Below are 24883 nucleotides of genomic sequence, written 5' to 3'. Positions count from 1 at the left end.
GATTAGGAGGAGACAGAGAAACAGCAGAGGAGTCCCATCCTGATCCTTTTCAGCAGTACTACCATCCCTAGCCAGTTATCCCCCATTTTGTCATTGTGCATTTGATTTTTCCTTCCCATCTTTACCTTAGTGATTTCATACCAATTTGTCAAGATCATTTGGCATTCTAATCCTGCCCTCTAAAATCACCTGCAGATTTTATAAGACAACAGCATTCTCACAGTGGCAACAGGGATGGTTTGGCCCATAGCTGGGCCCACCGACAGTTGGAAATGAAATAAGAACTCAAGGCTGGTTAGAACAAACTTACTGGGGTAGTGCAAACTACAAAGCACCATCACTGGAGCAATCCATGGGCAGGAGAGAGGAAACAGAAAAGTTCTAAATTAATTCAACTGTGGGAGGGATGTACTGTATTTGGTTGTACTTAATATGATTAACATCACATACAATGGCTATGATTGTCAAAAGTTATTGTGATTGCCTCCATTTGGGGTTACCCTATCCTTAAATGGGCCTGATTTTTCAGGAATTCCCTTTGCCTCTGTTTTGGATGCCTAGATTTTCCATTACAAAAAAAATCACTTTTGAAAACCTTGTCCATTGCTCATTTAACAAAACAAAAAACCCCAACCCAACCACAGCTTTTTCTGCCATACATACATTCCCCAAACCACTTAACACCACATTGAAATTTCTGAACAATAATCATGCAATGCATTTGGTATTTTGGAATTAAAGATATTTTCTACTGTGGGCTACAAAAATATTTAATCAAATGAAGTTATTAAAGCAGACTACAATTTCATGTTTTGATCACAACCTTTCTTTGGTAGCAAAAATATTTCTAATTTCCCCTCCTACTGCTCACACCCCCCAGCTGTGAAGATACAGAATGGATCAGCACAGTGGTAGCACCAGGCATTAGTATTCTTACTGTGGAAAGATTTATCTGTAATTGCTGAGGTTTCTTTTCCTTGAGTTATTCGCCATTCATATAGATGCTTAACAATTTGTAATTCTCTTCTCTATATTACACAGGGCAGATTGCTTATCAAATACAGTCTCAACATTAAAGTGTCAAACAGGATTTGCAGGAAGCTATTTTGCTTGTAGTTTAGGGTGAACGTTTATCAAATAGTGAATTAGCTGAATCATGCACTGAGCCAAATTATTATTGAGTGTGATTAAATCACAAAACAGTTGTGGCACTGTGTCATAACGCACAAGACAGGTTAAAGATTTATATTTTTTTCCTTTTCAGTGGCTGTGGGAGCTTTATAACTAGAGATTTTAAGACTGGATCTTGCCTTTAACTGCAAAATTGAGGAAAGCGGTGTGCTATAAAAGCCTGGATGTAGTAGGTATGAAAGGGCATACATCACAGTGTCACAAACCAACACTGCTTGACATCTGTTTTCATGCTGAGACACAAGTGATGGATCCAGATGGATTTTTCTCCCCAGCATTATTTCCTAATAATGGTTCTGATCATAAATATGGATCAGTGGTGAAATCCTAGCCTCACTGACTTCATTGGGACCAAGTTTTCACCACGAAAATACAGGCTAGGGGATTATTAATAGCAGTATAATATTTGGGGCAGAAAAGCATTGTCTACCTGAAGATGTTAAGTAGTACATGATGGTGCCCTGCCAATAGAAACAAATTACCGGTAGTATGTTTCTAAAACAACAAAATACAGCAGAGCAATGCAGCATACCTGGGCAGTATGTAGTGAGCACTGGAAAGACAATTGTAATAGAACTCAGAGTCTTTAGAGCCAGAAGGGACCATCATGATCATATAATCAGACCTCCTACCCATTGCAGGCCACAGAACCTCACCCACCCTCTCCTGTAATAAACCCCTAACCTCTGGCTGAAAATCCTCAAATCTTAAACCTGCAAGCAACTTGTGCCCCATGTTACAGAGAATGGTAACCCCCACTGCCACTTCCAGAGTCTGCCGATCTGAGCCAAGAGGAAAATTCCTTCCTGACCAGAAAGATGGTGATCAGTTAGATCCTGAGCAAATGGGCAAGTCCCACCAGCCAGACAGCTGGGAAAGAATTTGTATTTGAAATTCAGAACTCTCCCATTTAGTGTCCCATCACCAGCCACTGGAGATACAGGCAGTGCCCGAGTTACGCGGATCCGACTTATGTCGGATCTGCAGTTACGAACGGGGCTTTTCTCGCCCCGGAGGACGGGAGCGGTGGGACGCCCAGATGCGCCGCGGTCCGCCGCCCCCGTCCTCTGGGGCGAGAAAATCTGCTCCCCGTCTCCCTGCTCTGCAGGGAGACGGGGAGCAAAGGCTTGGAGCACGCCCGCAGCGGGACAGCCCGGGCGCGCTTGAGCTGTCCCCCTGCGGGCGTGCTCCGCGGCTTTGCTCCCCGTCTCCCTGGTCTGCGGGGAGGGGGGTGCAGCATTAGAACCTTACAGCTGGATTTCCCAGGGTAAGGCTTTAACCACTAGACCAGTGGTCCCCAACGCGGTGCCCACGGGCGCCATGGCACCCACCAGGCCATTTCTGTGCGCCCGCCGAGTGATCAGGGCTGGCCCCACCCCCGGGCGCGCGGCACAGGAGCGGCGCCCATCCCGGGCATGCAGCGCATGGGCTGTTCCAGCCCCGGGTGCGCGGCATTTGGGCAGCCCCACTGCTGGGCACGCAGCACAGGAGCGGCACCAGCCCCGGGCACATGGCGTATGGGCAGCTCCACTCCTGGGCGAATGGCACAGGAGTAGTGCCAGCACCGGGCATGCAGCGTGTGCACAGCCCCGCCCCCAGGCGCCTGGCACATGAGTGGCCCTGCCCCCGGGCTCCCAGCAGCCCCAAAAGGTTGGGAACCACTGCACTAGACTAAGGCATAAGCTAAGGGTGTGTACGGCACTCATAAACCAGCCACGACCACTTTCCTTCTCTAGCTAGCTGGGTGGGAAAGGCACAGCTTTTAGTGTAATTTGGGATCATGTTCTGGGAAAAGCTAAGAACTGGCACATGGGCTCTCAGAGTCAACATCGTGTGCAATCAGCAGGCACCTCACTTCAAGTCAATTAGATTTAACTCCTAGAGTAAACAGGGCAAGTTGTAGTTTTAACATGTGTCGTCTGGTTAAGGGGACTCCTAAACATTGACATCCCAGAGTAAACTTTAGGGAGTAGCATCCAATCTAGCCTTTACAAAAAAAGTTACCTACCTCAAGTTAGTTGGCAAGCAATCAACTCAAGGTAAAAAGGACGTTAGTGCAGACTGGCAGTCAATGAGCCACCCTTGCATAGAATATTCACTATAAACCCTGCCTGCAAAGAAACCTCTGCAATTTGAAATTTTCTAGTTTTGGGACACAATATTTAGGCTCCACTAGCAAGTGCTGGAAATATAGAGTGCTATAGCATCGCAGAATAAGGTAACACCTATGTCCTGGACCATCTTTTCACACTGTCTTGTTATAAAACTTCGCAATTCAGAGTGCAGCAAGAAAGTGAGTTAATATTGACTGACAGAAGTAAACAGTTCAGCAAGGGAATTTAATAACTGTGTGTGTTATGAGATTCCACCTATTCAAAGTATATATTTATAAATGAGACAGACTGGGGGAACAGAATGTATTTTCCTACTGTTCTGATAAATTCCAAATCTACTTAAAATTTTGTAATACAAAAATGCAATTTGACTGCATTACGGATGGGATAACATTAGCCTCTGTGTGTTGACTGCATCCAAAGAGCTATATTCTGCCCACTCTGTCGACAGAGCTCTAAACTGCCAAGGGAAAGATCTGTGTTCAGTTATTTGACCCATCACTTCTTGGGCTGGCAGGAAGTGCAATGCAAAAGTCAACTGTTTCACTTCACAGGGTCAGTTTTCCATGCAAATGCATCAGCTGGCTCGGATCCTCTCAAAACGGTCCAAGCTCTTGGTCCTCAACCAACCTTTTGGCTTGACTTTGGCCAAGTCTTCCAGTTTGTAATTAAAGCCGCAGCCAGCTGAAATGGGTTGTTAGAGTTTTGCACAACTTTACTGGCACTTTGTAGAAGCAAAGCTGAAGAGGGGAGGGGCTGAAGTAATTCAGAGCTCTTCTGAGTTATGCCAGCAGTAAAGGACTACTAAGGACCACTGCCCAGTCTTCCACTAATGCAAAGTACCATGTACTGCAGCCCTACCTCTCCCTCCCTTCCCCTCCAAAAAAAAAGTAGTGCTCTGTGCAGAGGATGGGGGGGGGGGGGGCGCGGGGGAATAGGTGGCATGGGGGTGCATAGAACAGGCAAATTGAAATCAGACCCTAATGTTCCAGCATCAAAAATTATTTCAAATATATATCATGTTCCTGTGACTATATCAGTTCTGTATAGATAGGGCCCTGCCAAATTCACAGTCCAGTTTGGACAATTTCACAGACATAAGGCATTTTAAAAAAACATAAATTTCACGATTTCAGCTACTTTAATGTGAATTGTTGGCAGTGTAATTGTAGGGGGTCCAAAAGGAGTTGGGGGTGGCAATGTTATTGTAGGAGGGGTTGTGGTACTGCTACTCTTACTTCTACACTACTGCTCATGGCGATGCTGCCTTTAGAGCTGAGCAGCAGCAGCTGCTGGCCAGGAGCCCATCTCTTAAGGCAGCACTGAAAAACTAAGGGTGGCTTTCAAAGCTAGGCACATGGCCAAAAGCCACCACTCTCCAGCTGCCCAGCTCTGAAGGCAACATCATGACCCCTTCCATAATAATCTTGTGACACCCCCTGCAGCTCCATTGGATCAGGATTCCCTCCCCCCCCCCCCCCATTTGAGGCACACTGGCTTCCCCTGTGAAAGCTGTAGAGTACAGAGTAAAAACACACAAAAGACTAGATTTCACAGGTGGAGACCAGATTTAATGGCCTGTGATGCATTTTTCATTGCTGTGAATTTGGTAAGGCCCTATGTACAGGTTAGAAATCATGAAAAAAAAAAAAAAAAAACCTAAAACAAAACCAACAACAACTCAATTAAAAAAAATCCAAACAGACCAAACAATGCATTGTGTTTTGGAGAATCAGGGACTAGAAAGGAACAATGGGTATTGCACAGTAATGACATCAGCGCTCAACAGTACAGGAGCAGCAAGTCTGAAACTACTCTCATCCTGCCAGCCTGGGTCACGGTTTATCTTGATGTTCAGATGTAGCAAAAGGGAGTAGGTACCACCTCTATTTACTGCCTTCTACAGCAATGCAGCATTGTATTTTATAACCTTAGATTCTTCAAGGAAGAGACACGAACGTGGCTACATGACAATTTTCCAGGAATATTCAGATCCAAATGAAAGTAGCATCTGTGGTCTTCCTGCACAACTTTTGAATTTGCATTCTGCAAATGTCAGACAAGTTTGTGGACAGTTATGTTTGCCAAAATAGGTGCCAGTCCAGCAATATACTTACACATAAGCTTGACTAAGTACAAGACTGCACATGTGCTTTCAGTTAAGTATATGCTAAAGTTCTTTGTATACCAGAAGATTTGTGGAAAATTAATGTTAATCTTGTAATCATAAGTGTACACCAGAACTGAAATTACCACGCAGCCTGTGTGTTCATGTTCAATTAAAACTCACCAACAGAGCTGGTAAAATAAGATTTTGATTTGAATGAATTATCCCCCACAAAAAAAAGTGAATTATATATTTGCACAATAAATCATCATGAGATCCCTGGGTTTACAAAGCACAGCTAAGGAAGGCTGCATTTCACAAACTTATGTGGTTGACAGCCCTGTACTGCAAAATGTAATGAAGCTGCACAATATTACTCCCTTCACATTTTGTAGTTTTAGTGTGACAGGACCAGAAACAGCTGGATGGAAATTTATTAGAAACCTCACATGAAATAGAGAAAAAACATTCAGGGTTTCAAATTTACTTTTAGATGTATGTGGTGCAATGAAAATAAAAGTGCAGGTTGCATCTCTTTAGACTGGCAAACTCTGGTCCAGCAACATCCATGGTCCAGCATGATTTTAGTTAGGCTGACATCCACTTATCATGGGTATGGCCACGTCTCCCGCTGTCCCATAAAGTTTGTTTACAGCCACCAGTCCTGGCTCTTAGGGTATGTCTACACTACCCCGCTAGTTCGAACTAGTGGGGTAATGTAGGAATACCGCACTTTCAAATCCCGGGCTTCATTTGCAAGTGCGGTATGCCTACATTACCCTCCTAGTTCGAACTAGGAGGGTAGTGTAGACATACCCTTAGTGTTCTGTGCTGTTATCTAGCTCTAACAGATCCCTAAATATCTTCTAAGAGCCCAGTAAGCAGTGGAAGTGTTGGCAAGGCTGCTAGGTAACACTGACTTCCCGTGGTTCGGCAAATTCTCTGGTTTGGCACCAGTCAGGTCCGGAGGGTGCCCGCCTAGAGAGGTTCAACTTCTAGACTAACAGAGTCTATGGCTACATTCCCCTTCACCTGCATGTTCTTCAAAGAGCAAAAACTAACAATATAAGCAGGATAGCTCTTGGCTCCAGAGTGTCATGGGTTGGATTAGGCCCCAGCATAAGTAACCGTCCCCCGTCTGTCTAGGGAAGTTGCTCTAGCTGGGGTGGAGAGCCCCCAGCCATCCCGCTACTGCAGGGTATATTGGAGCCTGGAAGGAACATGTTCTAGAGCACTTAATTGTAATGACATCATGTGGCAACTTTTTTATCTGCTGCCGAAGGCATGGCCCTGATTTAACCTATTTCTGCATGGAAGTCTGGGCCTGTGTGTGTAATGTGCTACTAGACATGGGAACCTTTTTCTTGTCTCATGCTTAAAGAACACTAGATTCTAATCCCAACCTGGAACTGCAGCATGGCCCAGGCACCTCTTCCCATTCCCCAGGCAGGGCAGTATTCCCTTCCTCACGCGCACACATCAGTTCTGTACTGCATGCATATTCAAGAGCACTTCCACCATTCCAAAGTCACGCTGAACAATCCCCTTTGTGCTACTCCACCCCATCTTGCATAAACTACTCACTGCATTTTTTTAAGCCTGCGTATATATCAGTGCTGCTCTTTTTCACTCACCCCCCCCCCCTTGCCATTACTTCCTTAACAGTGGGGGTTGGGATGAAGATGGAGCTGGGGGCATAACTAGGGGTGGGGAGAAGAGCTGTGTCTGGGGCGGGGAGGGGATGAGGGCAGAGCCTGGCTGGAGATGAAGGAGGTGTCAAGTGGAGCTGCAGCTGAGTTTAGAGCCAGCCTGGAAATGCAGTTGGATTTGGGACTGAATGGGGCTAGAGGAGGAGCAAGGCTGGAGCCAGAGCAGGGCTTGAAGTACGATGCTCTCTTCCCATCCCCACGAGGGCTGGCCCTAGACGTGCTGCACACCTCTCTGCCAGCATTCCTACACAGGAGAGCAGCCCACTTGAGAGTAGAGCGCCCTAATCAATATTTATAAACCGTGTGAATACAGAAAGGTTGGATTCCTGGAATCATAAGGCAACCTCTGTTTCTCTCTTGGGGTGAAAAACCTGGCCTTGCTAAAGGCAATGCGAATTTAGTCTCTGACCTCAATGAGGCTAAGATTTTGCCCTGGCTATTTCCTTTGTGGACAGACAACTTTTAATGTTTTATAATATTGTAGTTTCCCATATTAATGTTCCTTAATCTCTCCTCCAGTGGGTGTGATGCAGCAGAAGCCCACACAGTTCTCTTTCTAGAGCCCCGGGTGAATAACATTAACTTTTTTTAAAAAATGTATTTACATGTAGGAGAAGAATTTGGACTGGTTCCCTCGCATGCGAGCCATGTCCCTGGTTAGCAACGAAGGGGACAATGAGCAAAATGAAATTAGAAACCTGCAAGAGAAGTTGGAGTCAACCATGAGCCTTGTAAAACAGCTCTCCGGTCAGCTTGCTGAGCTCAAGGAACAGGTAAGTGTCTCTGAGTTGGGCAGAAAATAGAGATGTTGAACCAGTTAATCGTTTTGACTCAGCACTTGCTGCCTGGCCTGCCATGACTGGGGGTTCCGCCACCTGGCCCAGCAACCCATCCCCAGCCGGGGCTGCTTTGGCCCTGCAGAGCTAGCCACCACTGGAGTTCACCCGCAAGGGCTGGTTAATGGGTAAGCACACCCGTAAGCCTCATGATTCCTGGTTAACCGTTTTAACATCCCTAGTAGAAAACTGATATATGAACACATGCTTAGAGAACTAGATTCTGTCTTGGCCCAGGATCAGGGCACTTTTCTATGAGGCTTTAGTTCCAGCACAATACAGTTTAGAAAAGGTTCACAGATATGATCCCAGAATGAGTTTTTATGCCATTAAACGCAACTAGTGAACAGCTAAGCAAGAAATTAAATTTTGAAATCCTAACAGCAAAGTGGGGGGAATTCAATTTTTATAATGGGTTGAGCCTTGCATAGGATATAGCTGCAGACTAGGGGATTTTAGTTTAACTCTCTGGAGTTACAGCCTATACCCAGGCCCCAGGGTAAGGTGGGGGGCGGGAGAAAGGTACTCTGGTGGAAGGGGTAGGGGATCAGTGCTACCCCCTGGCTGCCTTCAAAGCCACCCAGCACATGCTGTGTGTGGCTCTGGTGGCAACTTAAAAGGTCCTGGGGCTCCAGTCATCACTGCTGCCACAGTAGCAATGGCAACAGCCAAGAGCCCTGGCCCTTCTGAATAAGTCGCCCCAGGCAACCAACTGCCTCTCCTTGCCCGCTCCTCCCCCGCCGTCAGCAGCCCTGTTCCCCCACCCCAGCCACGCACACACAAGTCCATTCTTTGCATGAGACAATATCATATTTCAAAGGACTCTTGTACTTGGTTTTTAACGATGAAAAATCCATTTATTTTGCTTGTGTGTACTTTGCAAAAAATTCCCTTCTAATGCTACTGCACTGAATTGCATGTGCTGCGTCTACATCATAGTCAAAACCTCTCATCTTTATCTCCCTTTCCACCTTAGATGACAGAACAAAGAAAAAATAAGCAGAGGCTGGGCTTTCTTGGATCAAACACACCCCATGGGAATCATCACATGCCACCACACTGATACCAGGGGGAGAAGTCGAGAAGCTGTGACTAGCCTTTCATCAGTATTCCTGCTTGATTACAGAATAAAAGGCAGATATCCAGAGGAGTGAACAGTGCCTATTGTTAAAGTTAAAAACAACCAAGTGCCAAGATGTTAAGTGGTTTAGCTCTGGGAACAATTTGTAACTGTTTTTCCACGGTTAAAGGGACCACAACCCAGAATGCAAGAAAGACAAGGGAGCTCTTCTGTATTCATTCTACGGACCAAACTCCACTGGGTTTACACTCTGCCACTCAGTCGACTTCAGCGAGGACTGTATAAAATGCAAGTCAGGGCTGTATTTCTTAAAGCTAATTTAAGATTTCTCCTCAAAGTAATGGAATAACCAAGGTGCTGGGGAGGAGGTATAGTTTAATACCACAAATGTAACAGCCTTCTTCAGACTCAGTAGAAATTGTTTCTTGTTTTATTTACGAAATAGCAACATTTCTTGTATTTGCTTGCATTCTTTAATATTACCATAAATACATCAGCGGGAGCAGTTATAACATTACTGCAAGTTAACATCTGCTAGAGGCAAAAAATCAGCAACAACAACAACAAAACAAAAACCCTACGCTCAGACTAAAAAATAGCAGCAAGGAGAAACATTTGTGCTTTTGAATTTTAACTGTCATCATGCAATTTCTTATTTATGACATGGAACACAATGGAGTTACAGTTGTGGGAACTTAGAATTAATGCATAGAAGAACACTGACAACGTAACTGAAAGCGATTTTTCTCCTGGAGTCAGATGTTCTCTGTTAACGAAGTTGCAAGTGGAGATTTCACATATTGTAATGTTAAATCATGTTTTAAATTCAAGCTCTAAAAAGGATTTAGAATAAATGTGTTTTAAAATCTGTATTGAGGGGACTAACAAAAAAACAGCTTAAAAATGACTGTCTACAAGGAATTGTCACTACTTACCATAAGCACAGGGTAGGCACTGTTTGAAACAAGTATATCAGGGCCATATCCTGCTGTGTATACTCAGTCCTACTTTCAGGGGGAAAGCTGTCTGAGTTAAAGATCTGTTCCTGCTTGCTCTTCAGGCATGGAACTCTCAATGATCTTATCGGCCAGGCTCTTAAAGCTAATTTTGTTGGATTGGGCCCTAAAAGCAGGACTGCAGTGTCCTGCCGGACACTTGTACTTTTTCCGCCGTATCATTCTGACTGTTCAAAAAGAAAGTCACAGAGTTAGTTCAACTCCACGAGACTTTTAGCTTTGGGGAGAGGTTTTCAAGGTACAAATGAGAGTTGGGAACTTAAATCCCTTTGAAAATCAATAGGAGTTAGGCTCCAACTGCCCTTTGTCCCTTTGAAAAGTCTCCTCTTTCGTTTTTATGAGTAAGGTATTTAGCAGGTATCAGTAAGGGATTTTAAGAGGCATTCATTAGAGCTGTTTGTGAAATCATTCTCTCTCCCCACCCCGAAAAATTTCAGAGGGAAAAAAGGAAAAATTAAAGAATGAATGTTAAAAGGCAAGTTTTCAATCACTGAAAAAAACTTAAGTTTTTTACCCAACAAGTCTCAGTTTTTAAAAGCAGAAATTGTTTTTTTCAGAGGATTTAATTAAAAAAAAAAAACTTGATGTCAAAAAGTGTGATCAATTTTTAACTAGCATCAATATTCACTTTACAAAATGGTAATGTTACTGTTTATAAAAGCAAGTCAGGTGGGAAGTGGCAGGACTGGGGAAAAAAAAAGATAGATCTTTTCTCTAATTAAACCCCTCTCCTCCTCCCCCCACCCCCACACATATATCTTTTTATGGCTGTTCCTGGAAGTCATATCTTTCACATGGGATAAAAGAAGATTTAGGGCCTCATTTACAAAAAAGTAAATCTGTATGTGTCTTCAGCACTTTTGACACTCTACAAGTCCTTACAGGAACTTAATTCTGAGAGGCACTAAAAACACTTCCAGGATCAAGTTGTATTTTCCAGTCAGAAATGCATATCCCATTGTGAGCCTTGCCTGTGTGCAGTGGCTCTCACGTGTGTTACACTCCATGTAAATGGGTGGAATCTACAGGAGTGAAATTTAATTTCTCCAGGGACCCTCAGACTCTACAGGTAGGATGGTGCACCTCAGGATCTGCCCATAAAGCCACATACACCTGACCCTGAGGAGAGTGCAATAGAAGCTCCATGAGAGAAACCCTTTTTCCCTTCTCAGAGTTTTTCAACATGGAATAATATGATTTGGGTTTCACTAATTTAAACTGATGAACTTCTAATTCTAATCTTATACAAGCCACGTGCCAGAGACCTACACTCAGGTTTGTAGCCTCCAATATGTCTGTAGAGGTGCAAACATCTAGTGTAGATGCAGTGGACCAGTGTAAATCATGACTTGCTTGAAACCAAGATAAGCTGCCACAGGATCAGTTGTGGTTTACACCATTGGATTGCATTTGTTTACAATAGACAATTAGGTCAGTTTAACTACTACAGTCTAGGGTGTGAAAGATCCACACCCTTGGATAGCACTCTCAAGCAACCTAAGTCCCATGTAGACAGGGCTAATTCATCAGAAGAATTCTTCTATTGAACTAGCTGCCACTTCTCATTACCTTTGCTGCCTGGAGAACCTCTCCTGTAGGCGTAGGTAATGCCTCCACTGAAGCGATGCAGTGGCTGCCTTATAGTATTACATCTACACTTAAAATGCTAACACGTTTGTTGGTAAAACTTTTGTCATTCAGGGGTGTGGAAAAAACCCACACCCCCAACCAACATTATGTCAGCAGAAGATGCTTTCCTGCCAAGATAGCCACTGCTGCTCATTGGGGGTGGCCTCATTATGCCAACAGGAGTGCTCTCTCACTCCGCTAGGAGTGGCTATACAGAAGCTCTTACAGCAATGCCACTGCTTCAGTTCAGCTAGGCTACTAAAAGGTCTATAGCCTTAGGCTATCTCTTCAGCTACTGATGTAGTTGCATCAGTGTGGCTGAAACCAAAATTTAGATAAGGCCAGATAGTCCCTTCTCACTTTCTCTGGTGTAAATAATGAAGTCAGCGAGCTATAGTTGTGAGACCGGCGTAAGAGAATCCAGCCATACCATTTTAAATTTCCTTTAGATAAACTGTATGAAGTAGTCAATTCTATTTCAATATCAATTCCTTCTTACACTCTTCAGCAGTATAAAGTAGCATTTACTGGAACTAAAACACATTTATGATTGTTATTTAGGGGGCAGGGAGTGGTTAATACTGGAAGTAGCTGGCACTATTTTACAGTTAGAAAACTAACCAAATGACTGCACAAGGGAGGTTTTTGCTGTATGGGTGAGAAAACTTGAGAACAGACTTTTTTGTGCACTAAATTCCTCATTGCAACTCCAAACCCTGAATCCCCACTAACATTCCCCTTCCTCACAAGTACTCATCTAGTACAGTACTGCTGTTTAGATGAGACCCAAAACTGCAAAAAAAAGTTGTAATAGACACCAGCTAACATTTGCCACAGTGCCTTTCTGATGTTTATTGCTTCTGAGACAGACCTCTTTAATCAATAAAATGCTACTTGCACAGATTGTAAATATCTTTCACTTGTGTTTGACATGCTTGTTAGTTCTGCTGGGAGGTCACTCCAGATATTACTCACATGAGTAATCTTCATGCAGGCAAGCAGTGCCATTAATGTCAGCAAGGGACATTTACATGATTAACAATTGTAGGACTGGTTTCCAGGTCTTTCCAGGTTCTAAAAAAACCCATTCATGGAAGATAACAGGGGGGGGGGGGGGAGACAGAGGAGAGTGGGAAAAATCACTTTTATACACATGTGTATGTATATCTTTGTTTTAATGAAGCCGAACTGTCCTATTCCTATGCCAGTATCAATAACGTGCATATTTATACAAAATGATTGAAACTATAAACAGCCATGAACTTTCAATGCTTATGTGGGGATAACTAAACTATTTGACAATTAAATTCTACACAAGTATGTCCATTGCTGCTGACTAACTTTTTTATTAAAAGTTGTCATTTTATACATATTTGTTTCTGTATATTCCATTGCAGAGCTGTGTGCAAATGTGTGTTGCTGAATTAAAATCTTCTAAGAGTTGGAGCGTTTGTATTGTAATGGTGTAGCGACTCATGCAATAAATGAGCTGTAGGTACACATTTCTTTTTTCCAAGTCCCTTCACCCTAATTCCTCAGGGATAAGGGCCAAACCCAGCAAAACAATTAAATGCATAGGTTAGTACGAGTCTTCCCATTAGAGTCAAAGGGCCAGATATTTAAGTGCCTTAAGTTGCAAACAGGTTAAACACATGAAAAGCCCAATAGACATCTTTGGGCTGGATTTGCAAATATACTCTATGACTATGTCTACTACACTGACGGGTTATTGCGCAAGAACGGCCATTCTTCCGCAGAGCGTCCACACTGCCCACCCGCTCTTGCGCAAGAAGATTTGCAGTACAGCGTGATAAGAGGGGGCTTCATGCGCAAGAGCTACACTCTTTTCTAAGAGGTGTAAGCTCTCTTGCGCAAGAGGGCAGTGCGCTTGCACAATAACCTGCCAGTGCAGACATAGCCAAAGTGCTTAAATCTTAAAATACTCCGCTGGCTCAAGGCTCAAATGCCCACATCACAAAATACTGCCCCCTCACCCTTCGTGACATTAGCATACATTGGCATCTTTGTTGGGAATCTCAGAGGCCAGGGATTGAATGAACCACGAAACTGGCCTTCATCCCTAGCAGGGATTCCTCCAGACATAAGGCACATTTTTCCTTTCTGCTGAGCTAGCTTTCACTGCCTTGTCTGTGCTATACTTTTCCTGTGGCTACAGGGCTTAACTCTTCAACGACTTGAGCAGCATCACAACACTGAGTGTGTCTAGACCACAGGGTTTTTTTTTTGTTTTTTTTAAAGTGGCCTTTTTTCAAAAAAAATTCCCCTGCATCTAGACTGCTGCTACGTTTTTTCGAAAGTATATTGAAAGAACGTGGCAGTTTTTCCAACCACAGAAAACCTCTTTTTATGAGGAATAACACCTTTTTTCGAAAGTGCTCTTTCGAAAAAAAGGCACTATATAATGCAAACTGCTTTTTTTGAATGAGAGCAGCCAGATTGCCTGGGTGCTCTCTTTCGAAAAAACAGCTTGCTTTTTCAAAAGTACTGGTTGTAGTCTGATGCTCTTTTTCGAAAGAGTATCTTTTGAAAGTATCTTTCGAAAAAGGCGTGTAGTCTACACATACCCTTAGTAAGGGCCAATAGGAATTGAAGATGCTCACTGCCTCACAAGATCAGACGTACAGAGGACATCCCTCTCCAGGGTTGGCAATCTGATACCTTTCATAAGCATTGAAAAACAACTGATACTTTTAGAAGATCTGCTGCATTTGCGATCGGAACTTCCTTAATTATGCTTAGAAGATTCATGCTCAGCCATCTCTTTTTGTTGCTCGAGACATTTATTGTGACGATCCATCCATCAAATGATCAGAGCATAAGAGGTGGTGTAAAGGTCCCTTCAAAGTAATGATTGGTAATATAATATGATCTACCTAAAAGATACTCACACCATAGAGATCCTTCAGATGGAAATGTTTTATACACACGTTTGAAGAAACATACTGAAAATAGCAGGTTGTTCTGCCCCATCCCAGTCACAGAAAGTAGGCCAGAAATAGAGCCAGTCACCTTTGTGAGTTGGAGGAATTGGTGTGAAAATAGAAGCTGTGGTCAAGTGTTGAAATGGTGTGGGAAATACCAATTATGCTTCAGACTTAGCTTTAGAAAGTCACTCAGAAAAGTGAGACAACATATGGATGAATTCGGTTTAAATTTAATAAAATGTGATTGTTTTTATATATTTTGAAAATAGCCTGTAGAATTCTTAAGCAAGCATAGAACTCTTTTAGTCTAAAGGATGGTTTAAAAATTGTCAAAGGGATCGACTGCATTTTCATAAATGTTGTCCTTAGAGTAACTGTATTTGCCCCAATTTAAGACTAATCTTCCAGGCTAAAATTTAACAGATTAATTTTAGGCCATATGATTCCCTTTTCATACAATCATAGACTGAACATTTTGTATACTTTTAAAGAAATCTACTGAACTAGGTAATCAAGCTCAAGGAATTTTAAATTAGAGGGAACTGCCAGCTGTTCACAACGGTTCCCTACAGGCAGGGCAGGGACGGATGGTGAGAGACTTAGCATGCTCCCCCACCCCCAGAACCCAATTGGCCTGGGAGGGGGAAGAGGGAAGAGCTCGCAAAGTCTCCTCCCCCTACCAGGGGCATGCAGAACCTAGAGGGAATCAGCCCTTCTGGCCAAGGTACTGCCCCTTCCGGGGACTGGAGCTGGCCCATGGCCACTACCAAAATTGGTGAAGTGGCCCTCCTGCAAAAATTATTGCCCATCCCTAGCAAAGGGTGGTTGTATGAAATAGAACTGCCTTATGTTTTAAACGTGTGCCTAATCATTTCAGCCAGGCGACCCTTGGTTCTTGTTACATGAAGGGGTAAATAATACTTCCTTATTCACTTCCTCCACAATATTCCTGATTTAGACCTGTATCATATGCCCCAATGACCTCTTTTCTAAGCTAACCTTTAACTTTTTTTGAGATGGGGTGACCAATACTACAAGCAGTATTCAAGGTGTGGGCATACCATGGATTTGTATTTTGGCATTATGATTTTGTCGTCTCATTATTTATCCCTCTCAGAATGGTTCTGAACATTCTTTTTGCTTTTTTGGGAGGGAGGGGAAAGAGGAGGAGATCAGGTGCTGCACATTTAACTAACCACAACACCACCAAGATCTTTCTTGAGCCACAGCAGGTAGTCACATTTTCCGAAGTGCCTTGTTTTGAATTTCTTCTGACATTTTGTTGCTCAGCCATGCAGTTTTGTGAGATCCCGTTGCTCAGGGTCAGCTTCAGACTTATATTGCATAATTTTGCTTGCCTGCAAACTTTGCTACCTCATTCTATAGCCCCTTTTTCTAGATCATTTAAAATTATGTCGAATAGCACTGGTTGCACTACAAATCTTCAGGAGACTCTGCTATTTACCTCTCTCCACTCTGAAAGCTGACCATTCATTCCTACCCTTTCTTTCCTTTTAACCAAATACTGACCATGAAAGGACCTGCCCTCTCATCCCATGACTGTTTACTTTGCATAAGAACCTTTGCTGTGTGACCTTGTCAAAGGCTTTGTGAAAATCCATGTACCCTGTGTCATATGGCTCACCCTTATCCACGTGCTTGTTTACACTGTCAAAGAATTCTAGCAACAGGTGTGGGAAAGGCCTGAAAAGGGTCAAATACTCCCTTGGGGCTCTTCTACATAAATTCCTCCTGGAGAAGAGCCCCAAGAGAATATTTTACCCTTTTCAGGCTCTGTGAAGGTACGTCTAAGCTCAAAATAGGATACTCAGTTTGAGCTATGCAAATTGCAAATCTTATTTCAGTGCTATTTCGAAATAGCTTATTTTGTCATTTGGCGCACAGTGCCGAATTTCGAAATAAAGCGCTGTTCCAAAATGTCCCTTACTCCTCGTAGAATGAGGTTTACAGGAACATCAGAATAGCGAGCCCAAAATAATGGGCTTGCTGTGAAGACACAGGATAGCTATTTTGGGATACTCTGGTATCCTGAAATAGCACTGCAGTGTAGATGTAGCCTAAAAGCATTTCCAAGGCCTCTGTAAGGCATACAGGCTCCTTCAAGTTTCCTAACAGCTTCCTTCAACTATCACCTGAGCCCTCGCAGTGACAGTCTGCAATTTGCACAGCACTCCGCAAGCTCTAGTCTGCTGTGGCAGTTGAAAGAGGGACCGTGCCCTCTACATTCAAGAAAGAAGTACAGTCCTGGGACCACAGTCCTTACAACGGACACTTCTATCCTTGTGCTGCGCCATTCTTCTCTTTACCAACTCCTCCAGCCCCCTCAGAGAGCAACTGGCAGAGCACACTCAGAGGCTGCTGGGTACAGAAGTCCCCTAAGTAGCTTCAAAGAGCTAATGAGCACACTTAGTGCCTTCCACACCCAATTTCTGTACTGGTCTGGCCCATCCTGCATTGTCATCCTGGCCAGTTCCAACAAGTCCCCCAAAAGAAAGGGAAACATTATGTATCCTCCGCCACAGATTTCCCACTTATTGGCACCACTCTATTCTGCAATGCAAGCATCTGGGTTGCACTTGCACCATAACATTCCTCTATGTAAACTGATAAAATACTTGACCATTAATACAACATATAGCAAACAGGAATTTCCTAAGCACTACTGCAGCAAGGTATAGCACAGCACAGAAAACCTTCAAACTTGGCTAGATTTTTAAATCCCAGTAAGTCCTGCTTACACTTTGAAAAAACTCAAGCCGGGAAGAGAAGCAGACAGGCAAATCCAGGCCTTGATCCTGCAGTTGGATGTGTGAGGAGAGACTATTGGGCTTACGTGAGCCACCACTGGAATCTCACTGATTTTGTTTGCAGACTGAGGGAACTCATCTGCCCCTTCCAACCAGGTGGAACCAGCTATAGGATTGGAGCCCAGGTCACCAGTCAGTAATTATTTTCCTTCTGATTTCCAGACTTCATAGTGTTACGCATTAGCTCCCAATAACACTTGATACTAAGGCTCAAAAATCCCATTTGTGAATCCAGCCCTGTTACTTTAGGCACCTAAATCCCAGCATCAGGCCCCACTGGGAGTTTATGAATCCCCTTAGCTGCCACCAACGCTATAGCTGCCTAAACTCACTCGGTCCCTGAGTTCCAAAAGATGCCTGCATGTCTTACTCTGAGCACATGCACCGGCACCTCCCTCTAGATGGCTGCCCCCAGAGCCAGGCACAAGCTGAGAGAAGATAAGTCTCCCTCCATCCAACTCACTTCCCAGTCCAGTAGGCAATTTTAGAGGCCACTTACCAGAGCAGGCCCTGCATGAATGCTCACAGATTAGGAGTGTGAGTAGGAGAACTTCCCTCATCACTTCTAGCCTCTGGTCTGTGTACTCAGTTGGGATGTAGGAACTCCACAGTTCAATTCCCCCCCACCAGAGTCACTGGGCCAGAAAGACAGTCTGAGAGGGACTCTACTGTCTGGGGGTTAGAGAGCTCAGCCAGGAGATGGGTAACACAGGGTTGGGTTCACCTGCTCCGGTGACACTTTACATAGCAACAGTGGAACAGCTACAACGGAAGAGACTGAGGGAGCTGCACATGAGACTATCCCTTAGCTCAGTGACTGGGATACTCATCCAAGAGGTGGCTGTCCCTGTTCAAATCCCCCAATCACCACACTGAGGAAAGTAGGGATCTGAACAGCCCTAGGAAGTAACCTCTCCACTGAGTTGGGGGATGGCCATGGCTCATCCTTATAGCATCCAGGCCCACCTTCGCCTCTGCCCCAGTGCTTGCCCTACTCTGTCCACCCAGCACTGGGTTGTTTTATTTTCTGCCACATGAAGAGTGAAAACCACACAGTCTCATCTCAGAATTATTGGCCAGGACAGATAATTAAGCATCCTGGTGCACACCTCAACTCCCTGGCCCTGGAACTCAACTTCCTCCATGGGACAGATGCAGCTCTTGCCATGGAGACATGAAACACACAGAAGAGGTTTGCCTGCCTTGTTCACCCTTTCCCCAACTCCCAAATAAGGGTGCATCCAACAACCTGGCTTCAACTGTCCCTTGACCATTATTCCTCCCACTGGATCCATATACAGCCCCATGCCTTTCTGAGTGGATGCCCAGTGCCTATAGCAGCTATGATAATAGGCTATATAATTATGTTCCATGACTAAACATCCTGGCCTTGTATGCCCAGATTGGCCACTGAAGCACATATGTGGGCTCTCCTGGCCACTTGACCCTGAAGTGTTACCACTAGATGAGGGGATTACCTAGGTCCCAAGTAGCTCTTGTATAGTCCCAGTTTCTCGTTTTTCCCCTTTGAGAGCTTCTAAATTTACCGTCAGGCTGCTTGTGTCCCCCCAACATCCACGGTGGCCTCTGCTCATTCAATAGCTTTTCCTACTGATGCTGACAGAAAATGCCTTACCCAGCTTAGGGTTCACACAAGTAGAATCTTTAGGCTCTGCTCCAGGACAGCTTAATCCTGGGTACTATCCATAAAGCTGGCCTCGGGGCGGGACCACCAACCCACAAGCACTGGAATGTGAGAGAGCCCCTCAAAAAAAAAATCAGTGTCTATACACCACTTGAGTCAGTGCCAATTAGTCCAGCGTGACTGCCTTTACCAGTGACTAGGAGCTCACCTGTTCATTACCTACTGCTTGATAAGGGTCTTGAGCCCCGCTTGCCAGGAACAGTGCTATGCAGGCTATCCAGATCAGTTCTTCCTGCACTTGCCACTCTCCAGTGCCCTGAAAAAGGTTTGGGGCTGTCTGCCCAATTTCACCAGGCCAGGAGACAGCTGGCCCAAGGTCCCGTTATCAAGAGCGTCTCCTGACAACCCTTGGCCCAACTACTTTTGTAACCACCCATGTTGTTGGAAGTGGGTGTCTCCCTATCTCTGGGGGAAAGCAATTTGTATCTCCTACTGTGTCTGCAGGATCTTCGACAACTGCACAATCAGATGGTCTGCTGCTCCCGCTCTTGGTTGCCACTCTGTTGTCTACTACTGCCCTGTTATGAACAGGCAGATCACCTCCTCCATTTCCCCCCTAGCCACCCAAATGCAGTGCGGGTCAGCCACAATTACAAATTCGATTTCTCTTCATTGGGCAGCAAAGGTTCACCTCACTCCCTCATATCAGGGGCTGACTGAGTGGCTCAGATTCTCCCCAACTTCCAATCATACGCTGCCACACCTACTCTCCTTAAAGTTGGATTGTTGTCCGTACATATGCAGACAAAAACAGTTCCTCTGCTCACCCATAGTCCTATGGCTTCCCCTCCCCAGGGTTTCTGGCAATCCTGATTCTTGCAGCCTCGCAATCCCAACCAATCCTTATTCAACCAGCTCCATTACTCTTCTGGAACATCTGCTCCAGGGAAACCTTCCTGGCTCAAGGGACCTGCCACGTGTGTTAGCTCTGCCCCTCTGAAGTTCCATGCAGAGTTGTCCCAATAACTCTTTCTTCCCGTCCTCTGATAGGTCCTTGCAGCCCCATCCCCTTCGATTGGCTTCACTGGACACACTGCTCTGACACAGCAGGACTGGACCACCTCTGCTTGCAGCTGTTAGCTACCTTATGACAGGGATAACAGGGCTTCTTACCACAGCTGTACGAAGGCTTATTTAATGGACATCTGTAAAGAGCTTTGAGATCCCAAGCGGCAAGGTGTTATAGAATGGCAAAATATTAATAAGCGTGAGGAAATACTACATGCAGAGGAAGAGAAAATGGACAGTGAGGTTTTTATCTTTAGGGCAAGGCCCATCTCCGCCCAAGTTGAAAGATGATGAGATGAGCAGCCCAGATAGTGGTTGCAACGGGTGGAGTTTATTACATTTTTATGTGTTTCTGTTAGGGTAGCGTTATCAGTGGCTGATTGATTGTTTAGGGACACCTTTCTAGACTAGAGGATTTACATTGACCAGACGTTATGGGCTTGGTGCAGACGTTATTGGATGAAGCTCTACAGCGTGTGTCATGCAGAAGGTCAGAGTAGGTGGATATAACAGTCTCTACTGGTCTCCACTTTTTTTAAGTTTATCCAGGGTGCCCCATTTGGGATGAGCACACTTTTATGTAGTTAATAGCCAATCTAAATAAGGAAAACTACAAACTGAGCTCGACATTTACTGAGTACAGGCTGTCTTGCAAAACGGTCTGTGGTTCCTGGCTCTGGATGGATTGGAAATATGACCAGACTAGCCTCTCACATTAATATGATACTTCTGCTTCCTGGCTTAGCTGGCAGCAGGCAGTGGAGGAATGCATGAGAATGGAAAAAGAGAAACTAACGCAAAACCTAAATCAAACTTACTTTAAACTGGAAGTAAACAGATAGATTCAATACAACTATTCTAATTATCTAGTCTGACCTCCTGCATATCAGAGGCCCAAGAACCTTACCTGGTAATTTCTGCATTGAGCCCATAACTTCAGTTTGATCTACAGCCCAGCTTCCCAAAAGATATCCAGACTTGATTTAAAGACGTCCAGTGATGAAGAATCTACCACATCTCTAGGTAAATTCATGATTAGTTCAAACAAAGTTCCAGTCCAGGAGCTATACTTATTTAAGCATTATGGTGCCCGACCACCACGTATCAGAAGAACAGAAGAAGGTCCCTGCCATTAAAGGTTCAGAAGCAGGGCCTCTCAATTCACCAGATGATCTGGCAGAGCCCCTGTGTCCTTTCCAATGAGTTCAGTTTTGGAGATTTATCTCCAAGTTACATAAATTGTGAAGGGGGGGGGAATAAAACATCTTCTATATTTTGATAATGGCCTAGACAATTGGATATTACTCTTATTTGGCTCATAAGGCTCTGGATACATAGACATCTCCTACCGGCTAGAGCAGGGCACAAGTCCAATTCCATACTCAGCTACTAGCTGTATGGCCTTGTGGCAGTTACTCCACCTCCCCCATCTATGAAACAGCAAAAATTGTATTGACCCGCCTTTGTCACCACATGGGCATTCTCAGGTGATGGTGAGAAGTGTTGTTATTGCATGAAGAGGCAACCAGCACTGGGTCATAAATTAGGGTGCTACCATTTTTTTTTAAATAAAAGGGTGACTGGTCTGCTTATTTAGAACATGAAGCAGCTGGCTAGTAGTTTATAGCTCTTACCCAGAGAGTCTGTTCCTTAAATAGTGATATTAAGGTCTTTTAGGAGGTAGAGATTGGGTGATCTCTTGAACAGGATGTGCTAAACCAGAGCATCCTGGTTATAACAGCAGTGGCAGTTGAACTGTAGTTGATAAAGCTATATATTAAGGTCCAGAGTCTCCCCTCAGAAACACAGGCCCAGCAGCTCCAATTGAAGCCAGTGATAGGTGCACACATGCACATACAACCCAACAGAGAAGTTATCCCTTGCAAGATGTAGCCTCAGACTGCAAGTATGGTTGTGAGGGAAGTGTGAAGCCGTGGAGGATAACTGGATTCTCTAGATCACAGTATGGAAGCCAGTCTGCGTTTGGTACAAGGCCAAGTTTGAGTTCCTGTGAGGAAGTGGCAGCCCTGCGAGGGGTGAGTCTAGTCATTCAAGATTTTCCCTACCTGAGGTGAAATCTATTCAATGGTATCTGACCACCCCTCTCTTGTCCATCTTAACACTCTTGCTTCTAAAATGTTTATCCCCAGGAGTATAAGAGACAGATGGAAAAAGAGAGTCAAAGTGAACATGCAACAACAATTACCTGAGGTTTGGCCCTCTTTAAAGCATGTTTAACAAAAAGCAACACTCTGTACCCACACCCTTCCTCCACACACAGCAGTGCTGAGACTTCAGACATTTGTGATTAGTATCTCCCGCCCATCCTTATATAATAAAGACTGTTTCCCCCCCAGTCTCAACCTTGTTCTACAGGCACCATCTCATTCCCAAGGCTAAGCAGGACATAGGTCTCTCTCCTGAAACTGCCAACAAGGGTGTTATTTGTGGTGGGTTTTAGTGATGCTTTCTGAGAACGGGACAGAGACCACCAAACATTCCACTGAGACTTCTAGTGTATTAGTGAGTTCCCCTGACCTGTGCCCATCAGATGTTCAAAACCCATATCCTCTTTGGAGGAAGGCAAACAAAAAAACCCAATCTGTTCCTCAGCCTATTGAAATCTATGGACTTTTCCCATTGACTTTGATTGGCTCTGTAATGAGTGGAACATTTGGCAGTGAGTTCTGCAAGATTCCTGCCATGGAATTCGTAAGATATTACACACACACACATCTCCAGCCATCTGAAGTGTGATGGTCTATGTTCATTTCTTAGGCAAGGAAACAGTCCTAACACTGATTTGTACTTTATTTCACAAGTAGTCCCACAAATGTCAATGGGGACTTGTAGAATAAAATGCTACCTTGCCATTGTGATTCAGGTTGTAAGAATCTGCTCCATGTGATTTCTATATTAATCACCACCCGTACAAATGGCACTAGTTGTTGCCGTTATTAGCAGTATTGGCAGGACGATAGAGTACCCAGCTGTACTTTTTGAGCAGACGAAGGAAACTCAACAACCTTCTCCTGCATGGAGAAGGTCTCTATGTACTGTATTAGGGCTGAAGTACAGCCAATGCAGTGGGGAGAAGTTACTGCAGCCACCACTAATGCTGCCTTCATGTCTTTTTTAAATATAACACTACAAGTAGAGGTTCCTAATCTAAGGGTAAGAGGAAAAGGTATTTCAGAACTGGCAGGGTTAGGCAGTTATGCCTGTTCATTTATGATCTCCACTGTAAGGACTATATTCAGGATTCTGCTCTCACTTATGCTAGGCTTGATTCTGCACTGCTGTCAATGGTAAGTCTCCCATTGGCTGCACAGCAAGAACCCATGGAATTATAGCCACAAAGCCTGAATGAGTGTTTGCAGAATTGGGACCTACATCTTCAGTTACAAGCACCAACAGCCATCCCTGTCCGGGGATTTGAGGTGTCAGGGAGCCCTCCAACTTTATGGAAGCTCTTAGCACACCCTCCCCCCCCTCCCCCAGAGGATAGTCTGTATGTGAAACTTAAGATATGAAACAAAGTCAAGAATTGTGGTTTATGAATCTACATTCTGCTGTAATAGTTTTATCAGAGAAACTGGTACAGGCTGTATGGAACCTGAATCAGGGTATGTCTACACTGCAGATTTTTTTTTGGAAAAACTTCACTTACATCCACACTGCAATCACGTTCTTTCAAAAGAAAACATGAAAGAACAGAGGGGTTTTTCCAACAGTGGTAAACCTCTTTCTATGAAGAGGATGACTTTTTCTGAAAGGAGCTCTTTCGGAAAAAGGCGTGTGCGGACGGGGAAGGGGAGTTCTTTCGAAAGAAGAGGAAAGAGGAAAAAGCACAGGTGCCCTGGTGGCCACTCTGCCCATAGTAATCACAGCTTACATGCGAGATGCATCCACACTGAATGGATGCTATCTTTCAAAAAAGCAGATATCTTTTTCAATGCTCTTTAGCAGTCTGGACTCTCCCTTTTGGATGAAGTTTTTTGGAAGATCTCTTCCGGAAAAGCTTCTTCCAAGAGAAGCCTGCAGTTTAGATATAGCCTCAGTGACCATGAAGGAAAAGTGCAAGGGTTCTGTTCTTAATGCAACTAAACTTGTCTAAGGTGGATGAATCTGAAGCACCCATTCTTGCAGAAAGAGAATGTGTACTTGACAGACTTCATTTTAGAGGAAAGAGAAATTAGTTTAAATTCTTCTGACAGCACTATTTGACTTGGTTAAACAAAAAAGTCTTGGCCAACCCTGTGAGCAATTCAGAGGTACATTCCTTCTTAGAACATTGTGGGAGGGGGGGTGGGCGGGGGAGGTTCATTCTTTCTGAGTTTGTGCTCAATCTGGTAGGCAAAGCGTCCTGAAGGAGAGATACCATTTGCCAGTGACCAGTGTAAAGACAGGGTTTCACTTTGCACCACAGTATTGCTAACCCCACAGAAAGTCATGACTCAGGCCACTCAATACTCAAGATCTATGTTCAGAGTTTTAGCAACATAAGCCAAATAAATGTGGAGACCTTTTTTATTTACCTCCTGGGGTGCTGGTCAAGAGTCAAGACCAAGGCCCTATTGTGCTGGGCACTGGCCACAGACAGGAGGACTGTAAGCTCCTTTGGGCAGGACTATCCAAATATGACAGAAGGAGGTCTAATTTTCTCCACGGCCACCAATTTGGGTGGAAAATGAGCACACAGGTACCCACCAGT

At 44.3% G+C, this 24883-nt stretch overlaps 1 protein-coding gene across 1 annotated transcript in view; it reads left to right on the top strand.

Annotated features, from left to right (window-relative positions):
• Positions 1–13129, top strand: part of ITPR2 (inositol 1,4,5-trisphosphate receptor type 2) — a 324515-nt gene extending 311386 nt beyond the window's left edge. Inside the window, exons 56-57 of the mRNA XM_075898795.2 lie at positions 7733–7894; positions 8934–13129. Coding sequence (XP_075754910.2) covers positions 7733–7894; positions 8934–9020 — 249 coding nt within the window. The 3' untranslated portion in view covers positions 9021–13129. The remainder of the gene's footprint in view (positions 1–7732; positions 7895–8933) is intronic.
• Positions 13130–24883: the final 11754 nt, after the last annotated feature.

This window comes from Pelodiscus sinensis, chromosome 1, assembly GCF_052426305.1.
Source record: "Pelodiscus sinensis isolate ZL-2025 chromosome 1, ASM5242630v1, whole genome shotgun sequence".
NCBI lineage: Eukaryota > Metazoa > Chordata > Testudines > Trionychidae > Pelodiscus > Pelodiscus sinensis.
The sequence above is the reverse complement of the archived record's forward strand: the minus strand, read 5'-3'. Positions and strand labels throughout refer to the sequence as shown.